At 47.6% G+C, this 12,164-nt stretch overlaps 1 protein-coding gene across 3 annotated transcripts in view; it reads left to right on the top strand.

The window, feature by feature from the left end:
• Positions 1–12,164, top strand: part of TMEM63B (transmembrane protein 63B) — a 162,364-nt gene that overhangs the window by 137,859 nt on the left and 12,341 nt on the right. For 2 of the 3 annotated variants that reach the window (XM_033937151.1, XM_033937152.1), the window contains exons 19-20: positions 2,612–2,774; positions 7,441–7,546. In XM_033937151.1, coding sequence (XP_033793042.1) covers positions 2,612–2,774; positions 7,441–7,546 — 269 coding nt within the window. Of the gene's footprint in view, positions 1–2,611; positions 2,775–7,440; positions 7,547–9,859; positions 10,023–12,164 lie in introns of those variants that run through there. The other variant, XM_033937153.1, reaches the window with a different exon arrangement.

Here is a 12,164-nt window from a genome sequence, read left to right as displayed (position 1 = left end):
AAGAGGTAGTGGAGACAGAGTCAGAGAGATGGGCATCATGCTGGATCAGGTGAGGTGAGGATGGAAGCTGAGTGCCCTGTTCAATAGGCTGAGCGGAGAGGAGCGGAGGAGAGGCAGAAAGCAGTTGTTGTTGTTGTTGAAAGAGCTGGAACTGCTGGAAAAGTTGAAAGAGTGCCAGCTACATCAGGCTGAGACTGGTGAGAGAGCTGGGGAGGAAGCACATCCTGGGCTGGAGCAGTAGCAGCAGACAAGGCAGGAGGAGAGCCCGAGGAGGAGGAGGAACTGGAGGAAATAAGGTGCTTATATTTCCTCTTCAGTTTCCTGGGTGGGCTGGCTGAAGCAGAGTGCCTATGCCGGTCTGGGGAGGCAGAACGCTGTGCTGCAGGCTCTTTGTGAGAAGGAGCTCGGTGCCGATGGCTGGATTCAGTCGGTGCCGAGGGCGGGACCAAGAGTGAGTGATCCGGCCGGGATTGGTCAGTGGGAGCAGCCACTGAGCCAATAGGCAGTGGGGGAGCAAGAGAGCCAATAGGCAGCGTCCCTGCGTGTGACGTCATCAGGCTCGACGTGACACATGCAGAAGACGTCGGTGCCTGAGCTGGTTTGCGAATTACCAGCTTCGGCACCGTGGGAGGCGGTCCCTGCGGCTCCGATGCTCCTTGCTGGCAGGCGGAGGGGAGAGCGGAGGCCGCATTAGGGAGTTCAAATTCCTTTAGTTTAAGCGCTCGAATTTTGAGGAGCGCTTGTTTAACTTAACGCAGTGAGCGCAGGAAGACATCCGGTGGAGGGGACCCAGGTAACGGATACAGGAGGCGTGCGGGTCAGTCGCCGACATCTTCAAGGTGCACGTGGAGCAGCGTTTGAAACCAGGTTTGGCTTTTTCAGACATGCTAAACCAGAGCGCTGCTAGATCAAAATCGTGAAGAGAAATGTTGGAAAATTAAAAGTTGAAGCGATAAGAAAAACGGCTGACACCGTTAAGACTACCGAGTCGGATAGATCGCGGAAACTTTTAAAACTGAGTTGGTCGGTTGGGGGTTTGTTTATATAGGGGCCGGGAGGGATACCTTCGGGCGGGAGGGCTGGCACATGCGCAAAGCTCTTTAGCTTTGCAGCTTTTAGACTGCCGGGTCGGCTCCGTCACGGGGACGTCACCTTCTTGTGTGGCTGTAAGATCTCTGTCCAGGGAGAACAAAGCACACTGTATGCTTTTCAACATTCATTCCTACCAGAAAACAGATAACCCCATGCAAATGCAGGACCAAAAACTAAAAGTACTAATATTTACAAACAAACCCTAAGATGCAAGTCTCTGCAAGCAGTACAAGAAACAGAGGAAAAGAAACAAATGCATTTCTTCCTGAACAGACAAATCAATCACTAAATAAAAAAAATAAAAGCATTTCCCCTACCATTATCTCTCCCTCCATGTGCCTTGCCTTCTGGCCTGCCCCCTGGTGTTAGTTTCAGGCCGGTCCATGGTGCGATCAACGCAGGGTCTGCGGACCGGCTCCCTGAGTGCTGCATTGCACAAAGCTGTGGGAAGCGGCTCCTCGCGTGCATTCCGTACCTCATCTGGAAGCCTTCCCTCTGATGTTACGACATCAGAGAGAAGGCTTCCTGGTCAGGCGCAGGCCATGGGTAGGAGCCTTTTCCCACGGCTTTGTGCACTGCAGCACTCAGAGAGCCGTCCCAAGGACCAGCAGCTACAGAACAATCTCTTGGCCCGATGGAGGTGCCGGCTCTGCGGACCAGCACCGGTCCACAGACTGGCGGTTGAAGAGCACTGCCTTAGATCACTGCCAGCAGATGAGAGCCGCACAACTGCACGTGCAATTCAAGGCTTCCCAGTCACCGGTTGAGATGCTGCTGGCTACTTATGCACTGTTTATTACTTTTGACTGCATGATGCTTATTGTGAGATTTGAAATTTTCCTTTTGTCTAATTATAATTTTTATTATGATTTGTATATTTGTAACTTAATTTAAATGTATTATACTTGTAGTTTGGTTTCCATTTATATGATTTATTGTTGTTTTTAATTTATTATGATGTTTGTAATTGATGTTAATGTTTGTACTGGAGCTCTAACCCCTGAGGCAACCTTAGGGCAAAACATGGCCAAATTGGTTGCTTGATTTAAATAAACCACATACTTCTACCTTGGTTGGTCTGCTTCATGTTGTGCTATATTCAAGGTTCCCAATCACTGGTTTGAGTTTCAGGATATCCACAATGAATATATACTGTATGAGATGCATCTGCATTCTACTGCATTTGCAGATGTATCTCTTGAGAACCTGACTGGTTTCCTGTGGAGGTGGGATTAGCAGAACTGAACCTTTATCTACATGTCATTGAACAGCAATTAATAGGCACTTTTCACTCAGGAACACATGCTACTTTGCCTGCAGAAAAGCAGCCATGACTGGGGTGTAACGGTTTCTGAAGAAGGTGCAGTCAGAACTGTGTTAGAAATGAGTGGAGCTCAGTCTCTCTGCTTGCATGAGTCCCTGGCGTTCTGCTCAGATGTGAAAGTTCTGAGCGCTTCAGGTAAGTAAGATATTTAATGCTGCTTCTCTTTACATGTTTCTCCATTCCTCCTTGTCCAAGGTGCGTCTTCCTTCCGGATAACGGCGCCTTCTTTGTGAATTATGTCATTGCTTCTGCTTTCATCGGGAACGCCATGGACCTGCTGCGCATCCCCGGCCTGCTCATGTATATGATCCGCCTTTGCCTGGCCCGCTCAGCGGCTGAACGCAAGAATGTAAAACGAGTACGTAGATTCAGGGGATGCCAAGGAATGGAGGGTGGGATTGCATGCTTAGTGGGGGGGAGAAGGGGGTTTAACGAGTAGGAAGCAGTTGTCCAGCCCCTGGCAATGTAATAAAAGGATGCCTTCGCCTCCGGCGCTTAAATCCCGCAAGTCAATCCATTTGCAGAGTTTGAAATGGCTTATTTAGAGAGTCATTTTAAGAAGCTTCTCTGCAGTTTAAAAGCAGTACTTTAGCCGTGGAAACCATCTTATAAAACTGCCCACCAAAATGCCGTTAAAGATATGCAGTGGGGCAGTATTTAAGCAGAATTTTCATTCACGTGCACACGTTTTCAGAGCTGATGATTAAAGCAAATGTATGAACACTTTTATACAAACTATCATAAAATTACCTACATAAGATTGTTTGCATTATGTGCAGAAATGGGTTTCCAGGCTTGCCACAGTGAATATGCAAGAGATGCATCTGCATACAATGGGGAACTTTATTGTATGCAGATTTCATTGAGATACAGTAATTATGGCAGTCCTGAAAATCCAACTAGCTAGGCCAGGGGTGTCAAAGTCCCTCCTGGAGGGCCGCAATCCAGTCGGGTTTTCAGGATTTCCCCAATGAATATACATGAGATCTATTAGCATACAATGAAATCAGTGCTTGCAAATAGATCTCATGCATATTCATTGGGGAAATCCTGAAAACCCGACTGGATTGCGGCCCTCCAGGAGGGACTTTGACACCTGTGAGCTAGGCTGTACTCAAGGGATAGGGTTGGGAAATAGGCCCAGTCCCTTCTGGGACTTAAATACACTCAGAGCCCTGTGTACTAAGTAGTTCTTCCAGAGACCAAAAGTGGGAGAAAACATTAAGTACTGTAGATCCCACAGCTGGGTTTTCAGAAGGCCAGGGGGTAAAAGTAGGGTTACCAGATTTCCATTTGGAAAATCCAGACCCCCCCCCCTAGATCCGCCCCCATCTCCGCCCAGTTACGCCCTGCCCCCCTGCTGCCTGCTCTTGTCTGGCAGGAGCACATCCGCACATGCACGGTTGCCCTCCTGCCCGACTGATTTGTTCCAAGCTTTTCAAAACCTGGACAAAGTGCCGGGTTTGGAAAGCCGTCCAGACCCCCAGATATGTCCTCGAAAGGAGGACATGTTTGTGGAAATCCGGACATCTGATAACCCCAGGTAAAGGTGGAGAGAGAGGGTGAGAAGAGAGGAACAGAGAAAGAAGTGAGCAAGTAAGATGGGAAAAGAGATGAAAGAAGGGATTGGAGAGTGTTTGGAGTAGAGAATCCCCGCAGGAACTCATTTTCCCTTCCCGTCCCCATGAGTTCTTTTCCTGTCCTTGCCCCATTCCTGCAAGCTCTGTCCTCATCTATACAAGCTTCAACCACTAAAAATCATAAGTGTCTGAGGCTTGTGTGGTTAAGGCGGAGCTTACAGAAATGGGACAGGGACAGAACTCGCAGGGATGGGGATATTGAGATCCCGCGGGGATGGGAACAGATTTGTCTCTGTCATTCTCTAGTTTGGAGGAAAGGTACAGATAATGGGGGGCTCATAAGTGACTGAATGTAAAGCGGTGGTCCTCAATCTTTCTTCTGTTCTGACATGCCTGATAGATAGTGTTCACATGTGTAACACAGTAAACATTTCAGTTTTCAGCTGAACAAAAGAAAAAGCCTATATATCATTTAATTGTTGCTAATAATGATGCAAGCAGGGAAATATAGACGTAATAGTGGTGACGACCAGGGTGGAAGAGAGGGGTGAGCTGCAACATTTCAATTTGAGGCTAATGACTAAAGTAAGGGTCGGTTATGGCGATTTCAAGTATCCAGCTTCCTGGTTCTCAGCTCTCCCCAGCCTGCAACGCACATGGTTGTTAAAAGCACAAGCATGCTCTCTGTCAAATTTTTGGTGACACACTGGTTAAGAACCGGCAATGTAAAGGAAGAGGACTGGGGAAGCCAGGGTGAGAGATTGCAGAGGAGGTGGGCGAAGAGAAGAAAGAGGTTTGCTATCAGAAGGGGCTGAATGACAGGAAAGGAGATGGGGCTGGTGGAAGCTAGATGATGGTCTGGGAGGGGCTGAGAACAGAGGATGGCAATGGAAGCTTAAGGGAGTGGGTGAAGGGAATAGGGAGAGACCAAGGATCGGTGAGATGTGCTGGTAGTGTGGGCCTGTTGTAATATTTACAGCGCTGTCTCTTTAATAGATTAGGGTTGTTGAGGTTTTAGTCCTGGGAGTTTGTGCTATTATGCCATTTATGCAGAATTTTGTGGTGTTTTTGCGTAGTAGAGTTTTACTTTCCTGTGCCATTAACATAAGTTGTTTGGTATGGTAAGTTGGGGAAGCATGGGACATATGTTAACAGACTTCATATAAAGATTCTCTCTCATCCTGTATAACACTGGTTCCCAACCCTGTCCTGGAGGACCACCAGGCCAATCGGGTTTTCAGGCTAGCCCTAATGAATATGCATGAGGGAGATTTGCATATAATGGAAGTGACAGGCATGCAAATCTGCTTCATGCATATTCATTAGGGCTAGCCTGAAAACCCGATTGGCCTGGTGGTCCTCCAGGACAGGGTTGGGAACCACTGCTGTATAACACCCAGACTTTGCTTTCATATAGAAAAAATATACTATCAAATTTTCCTGGGGACTTTCTTGCATTGTCTTCTCATAGCTCATTTAAAGACGGGTGATGGGCATGAGGTATGGAAATGACACTTTGGCTCGCAAACCCTACTGGTCTGCTTGTATCCCTCATCCCCACTTTGACTGGCAGATCATCTGGCCCTGGCAGGTGCCTTTGGAGAACCAGCACTGCCATTCATGCAACCCTCCCCAGTCCTCACAGTCAAAGCAAATTCAAGCTGAACAAAAGGGGGGTGTCATTTTGAACACTTGTAGGTGGCACTGAAATATTAGAAATGGAGGGCGCGAGTCTAGTCAGAGAAGGCAAATTGGCATTCCTTTTATCTCAGTCCCTGTGCACCTGCCCCACTCATTGTACTCAGCAAAATGGTGGTGCTTTTTTCACACACCCCGGTCATGTAGGAAGAATGAAGTCTATTTCCTCCCACCTTTGAGAGCTGTAAGATGAGGGCATGTTTCTAGATGTCTAGGTTCTTCCCATGGATTTAATATACCGCCTTACTGTGGTTTCTATACTGTAGATTACACACAGGTATTTTTCTCTGTCCCTAGATGGAAGCTTGTTTCCAATTTATGGATTTCCTTTTGTGATTTCTAGTAGAGAATGACACGGGGAGCGATCCCCGCAGCGAACCGCTGCGTGGCTGCGGTTTGGCTGCGGGTTATGGTGACCTCATTAGCAAATCGCCGCAGACGCGGGGACAAATCCTTTCACCGACCGCAAAAACGGTGAATAGATTTGTCCCCGCAGGCCAATGTCCCCCCCTCTAGGAACCGCAATTTACCTGTGTTTTCACCGTGCTCCTCATTTGTCAGATCAACCCTTCCTGCCAATAGAACCCGCCCCCCCCCCCGCCCCCCGACGATCGCCCTCACTGGTAGGAGGGTGCCCAACCCCTCCTGCCGGCACCCCCAATGGCCCCCTATATCGCCAATAGGAGGGTGCCCAACCCCTCCTGCCGGTCCCTCCCCCAACAAACCCCGCCATCCCGAAACACCACCCTTAGTCTTACTTTCCAAGTTGGACCGGACAGCTCCTCGCTCGTCTGGCCAGCAGGCCTGCCTCCGTCCAAATGAGGCGGGCCCGCCCCTCCCCTCCCCTGCCTAACCCACAGGATCCTAGGGCCTGATTGGCCCAAGCACCTAAGGCCCCTCCTATAGCGGGAGTGGCTTTAGGTGCCTAGACCAATCAGGCCCTAGGATCCTGTGGGTTGGGCAGGGTAGGGGCGGGCCCGCCTCATTTGGACGGAGGCAAGCCTGCTGGCCATACGTGTGAGGAGCCGTCCGGTCCAACTTGGAAAGTAAGACTAAGGGGGTTCCGGGGTGGGAGGGTTCGTTGGGGGGGGGGTCCAGCAGGAGGGGTTGGGTACCCTCCTGCCGGCGATCTTAGGGGAGGCCATTGGGAGGACCGGCAGGAGGGGTTGGGTACCCTTCTGCTGCGATTGTCGGGAGGGCCGTTGGGGGGGTCTACAGGAGGGGTTGGGTGCCCTCCTGCCGTGATCGCTGGGGGGAGGGGAGACTTGCAGCCGTAGCCGCGGTCACTATGCTAATCACGGCAGGGAGATCTTTGCCGCGATTAGGTACAGCGGCCGCGTCTACTTACCGTGTTTGTTTTTGCATTGCTAGCCCCAGGGGTGGTGGAAGATTAGTGATTGAAAAACTGTATGAAAAATAACTATTTTAAATTTAGTGATCAAAATGTGTCAGTTTTGAGAATTTATATTAATTAATTTTTTCTCTGCGTGTTTTGTTTTTGTATAGTTATTAACTAATATTTAACTAAGTTTTAAAGTTTTAAAGAATGTTTCCTTTATACGTAAATAAAGAAAAGTGAATGGGATTGCAGTGGCGGTGACGGGGCGGTGAATGGGGTGGCAGTGGCGGTGACGGGGCGGTGAAGAGGATGGTGAGACGGGGACGGGGCGGTGACGGGGATGGTGAGACGGGGACGGGGCGGTGACGGGGACCAATTTTTTCACCGTGTCATTCTCTAATTTCTAGCACCAAGCCTATGAGTTTCAGTTTGGCGCTGCCTACGCCTGGATGATGTGCGTCTTCACTGTGGTTATGACCTACAGCATCACCTGTCCCATCATCGTCCCTTTTGGTAAGTCATCTTTCCTAACTCTGCCTATTCTATCATGGCCTCATAGGAGTGCACAGCCTGGTTGATATAATTCATATGGCTGCAGTGTCCCGGCTCAATTGGAGCATGGAGTGGGGTGTAAATCAGGGTCACTTTGCTCTCCATTGGCAAGCAGAATGAGTCAGATGCACCCTGACAGCGCTACTGATAGGTTAGCGCTCCTAGAGCACAAAAGACCTGAAAACCTGCTACTACTACTTATCACTTATATGCATTCCATTCCATTAGAGATTTCTATTCCGCCATTACTTTGCTGTTCAAGACAGGTTACAAAAGAGATAAAAAAACGGAGGGTTACAATGGAAGAACATTTGTCCTTTCTAGAGAGGTAAAGAGTAGGTTATGTAGTTTGTGTGGTGGGAAGAGGGAGGGGTAAGTACGGTAAGTTTGAAGTTAGGGAGTACGCAGCGCTATACAATAAGACATTTATAGGCTGTGCCTGCTCGGAAGAGCTTACAATCTAACTTGGACAGACAGTCTTGACATATAGGGTTGGGGATGCAGAACCCAAGGTGAGAGGAGATAGGAGGCGAAAGCACTCTCAAAGAGGTGGGCTGCCATTTATAGACAGTCCCTGCTCCGGAGAGCTTACAGTCTTAACTTGGACAGACAGACATGATACAGAGGGTTGGAGGTGAGGACCCAAGGTGAGAGGAGTTAGGATCAAAAGCAATCTCAAAGAGTTGGGCTTTTATTTTTATTTTATAAACTTTATTGAACCATATGCAGCAAAATACAAAAAACACTAAACAGTAGCAAACAAACATAAAAGTACAACCAGGATAACACCATAGGTTCCATTTATGATGTACTGTATCTCTTCAGTACATGACTAGACAATGTTGCTTAAGGAGAGTCTATGAACCTAACAAGTGAATTCTGCATCCGGGGAGGGGCCTGAGGATGATATTCACCAGCAATCGACACATGCAAATCTAGCGACCCTCTGTGAACCTCCTATGCAGGTATGTTTGTTGTTTTTGTTTTTTTTAAGAATGACTCGCCTTTTTGAAATCGTTGTGATAGTGGCCCATATATCCCGCTACATCCACAGTTCCGAGCGTGTTCCATTAAAACAAACATAATCAGATTATAATATGACAACTACAAAAGTTTACAGTGTACTATTCTACATTTTGCAAGAACACAGCAAACCAGAAGTTTACCTGCAATAACTTAAAAAGATTTACTTATATTCACTCTCAAATAACAATGTTTTTACACTTCTCCTAAATTGCATCACGGTGGAAAACTGCTTAATCTCAATTGGTAATGAATTCCACAGAGCTGCACCCTGCGCTGACACCATAGACCACATGTGTCAAACACAAGGCCTACAGGCCAAATCCGTCCCGCCTGGCTGTTTTTAGTGGCCCCTTCTCATGGCCCAGCATGTCTTCCCTCCCGTGTCGGTCTGATGTCGCTGTCACGTGGAAAAATATGCCGGCCTCAGCAGTGATGCAGCAACGTCCACGGCTCCCCTTCCTGCTTTCCATCTGTCATGGTCTATCTCCAATGACACAACTTCCTGTTTTCGCCCTGGTAGACCACGGCAGACAAAAAGCAGGAAGGGGGGAGCCATGGACAACAAGTTTGAAGATAAGTATCGGATTGATATTTTGAAGCGATTTATCTGTCAAGAAACAGGTCCCGGCTGGTTAAATCGCTTGCTCAGGGCTAGCCATTCATATTCAGCAGCATTTAATTGGATAGCAGTGCTGAAAATACCTGGTTAGCACTGAACTCCAAAGCAGCTATTTTGGAGACATTCCAGGGCAGTATCAGCACTTGGGCCTATTAAATACCAATGCACCTCACCAGCTCTGTTTTCACTGGCTTCATAAACCCGGAAAGTCCATGCTGGATCCCCTTTTTGTGCCTCATAAATGGAGATCACCATAAATTATGGGTTTTTATGCTCACAAATAGACACTACGGGAGTGTGGGGAGGGGAGGGTCTTTACACATGCTCAGAAAGACTTTCCAAGCCTGTCAGATTGACATCACTAATGTTTAGCTGTCTTATTCTGCTGTGCACAGAGAGACCCTCTTACAGGTGAGCAACTACACTTTATGGGAGCACGGTGAAATGGGACCAGTGTTTCCAGCTTTGGAGCACTGCACACTGCCAGTGCACAGAACAAGTAGGAGGAGAGGTGGCCAGTAACTGTGCAATAATGTATGGAAACATATTTCATATTTATTAGATAGATATTAAGCAGCTTTTTAGGATTTATTTCGTAAGAGACCTGAATATCATTGTGCTTCCTTCAGACAGCTTCTTGTATGAGCCTTGGGTCTGTTAAAGTGTAACAAAGTGTGAGACAACAGAGCATAGGAGAAAGACACCAGCAACAGGAGAAATAGAGATGGAGAAACAGCAGCAGAAGCCAGAGAGAAAGAGAGCCAGCCAACAGGAGGAGAGAGAGAGAGATTATTCTTTAATTATTTCTGTAATCAGTGTGAGGTAAACTTTAAAAAAGGTGGCGAGTATCAAAGATACCCTGTTAATTTGAACTACACTTCTCCCTCCGTATTCGCTGTGATAGAGGATTAACAGACTCGTGAATACAGAAAAACCGCGAATAACTTTTTCATATGTACTGTTCTCTATTAAAAACCATCGTGAATATAGTGAAATCGCGAATAACATGGTGGGAAAGTGGCAGGAATCGGCGATTTCTCTATGCAAACTTATGTAATTGGGGGGGAGGATCCAGCAAACTAAAAACCGCAAATAATCGAAACCGCGAATGCTGAAACTGCAAATACGGAGGGAGGAGTGTAGTTATTTTTAGCCAGTTTCTCAGGTGATCCTTCTTGGGTAGGTTTACAGCTAAAACAGTGCTTAAATCTATCTGATCAGAAACGGAACAGCTCTACGACTGGGCTGCCCACCTTAACCTAGCCTCTTAGCACTGAAAATCAACACTTACTGCTGTAAGCTTTTTCAGAACACCTCGCTACCCAACGCTGGCAGTCCATGCCACCCCCACCCCCTTACTCCTGCATACTGCTAGTAGGGGGTAAAGCAGAGTCCTTCTGCCAGCTCAATCTGAGGAGGGTTTCAGGGTCTCTGAGAGATGCAGACTAGGCAGCTGCCAAAGGTGGCAAAGCACAGCTGCAGTCAAAGTGCCTGGGAGGGTGGGCCATTTTCCACACCAAACAAAGTTTAAAAGTATTATGCATTTGTATAGGATTGTACATGGTTACGATAGTTGCCTTATCAAAATCTCAGAGGGAGGGAGTCAAATATCTATGGGCCTGAACATTTAATTGAGGTGGGCTCATGACTGAAGATTTGCTTAGGGCAGTATTTCCCAAGGCAGTCCTAGAGCCCCCCCCCCCCTGCCAGTCAGGTTTTCAGGATAGCCGTAGTGAATATCTCATGCGTAGTCATTATGGAAATCCTGAAAACTGGACTGGTAAGGGAGGACTCTAGGACTGACTTGGCAAACATTGGCTGCAGGTGTTTGCACCGGCCCAAAGAAATAGGAGGGAATGTGGATATGGGAGGCAGATTTTTTTTTCTGTTATGATGTTCAAGAGAGAGGAAGTTTGGAAGAGGCACATTTTAAAAATTCTGATTTCTGGGAGGGGAAATTTAGGGCATGGGGAGGGCTTGGTTTGCACTGATCAGACAGATTTAGTCCTACCACTGAAGTGCCTAGGTCTACTGGTCAAGTTAGTTGATCAGTGCTAGCTGTTTCTTTCTCCAAATTTAACTGCCTCCCTGATATTGTATTGGCTAATATATTGCACCTTGCCCATTGAAAGGGCAGTTCTATAACTGGGCACCTGCGTTTATGTACTCCCGCCTGTGTGAATGCACAAAATACTAGCCCTTGGATACATAAGTGTAAACTTACCTTCAAACGTGCCAGGAGGGTGTCTAAGCACAATTCTCTAACAGCAGGGTAAGTAGCATAGCATGACAATGCAAGGGTGTACACATGGCTGGAGCATGGACAGGCATGTGTTCCACTTACAAACTGTGCACATCCTTGCTGCATTTACACGACTGCTGTTATACCAGGTCTGTGGCTGGTGTAACTCTAGCTTGCACAATATTCTATAATGGAATTCAAGCGCCCAGACTCTGTTATGGAATAGGCTCTCACTGGATGGCACTGGAGCACCTAAGCGGAGGCACCCATTTATAGATAGAGAGCTGCACGGGTATGGAAGACATTGCCACAGGGACTCCCTTGGGAATAGAAGATGTTGCTGTAGGATTCCTGCTGGAGTGTAGTCAAAATCTCTGGTGACTCCGGAATGAGGCTCGGAATGTATGAAAGGAGGTGGTTGGAACACCAGACCGAGGTTTGGAACATTTGTTGGCTGAACTTGGGACACAAGGAAGGGAGGAAGCACGTGTTTTAGCTCTGTGGCTAGTAAATAGGTGCCCAGTTATGCTGGCACTCTATCACAGAAAGTGGGTGCCAACTCTTCCATTGGCTCCACGTACGAGTAGGTGCCAAGTTATAGAATTGCCCTCCATGGGCATTTCTTCCATTCTGTGTTGCAGACTGAACTGAGCCAAAGGCAGGCCCTTAAGACACTAACTAACTTTGACAAC

This window comes from Geotrypetes seraphini, chromosome 3 (genome assembly GCF_902459505.1).
Source record: "Geotrypetes seraphini chromosome 3, aGeoSer1.1, whole genome shotgun sequence".
NCBI classification, from domain to species: Eukaryota; Metazoa; Chordata; class Amphibia; order Gymnophiona; family Dermophiidae; genus Geotrypetes; species Geotrypetes seraphini.
The sequence above is the reverse complement of the archived record's forward strand: the minus strand, read 5'-3'. Positions and strand labels throughout refer to the sequence as shown.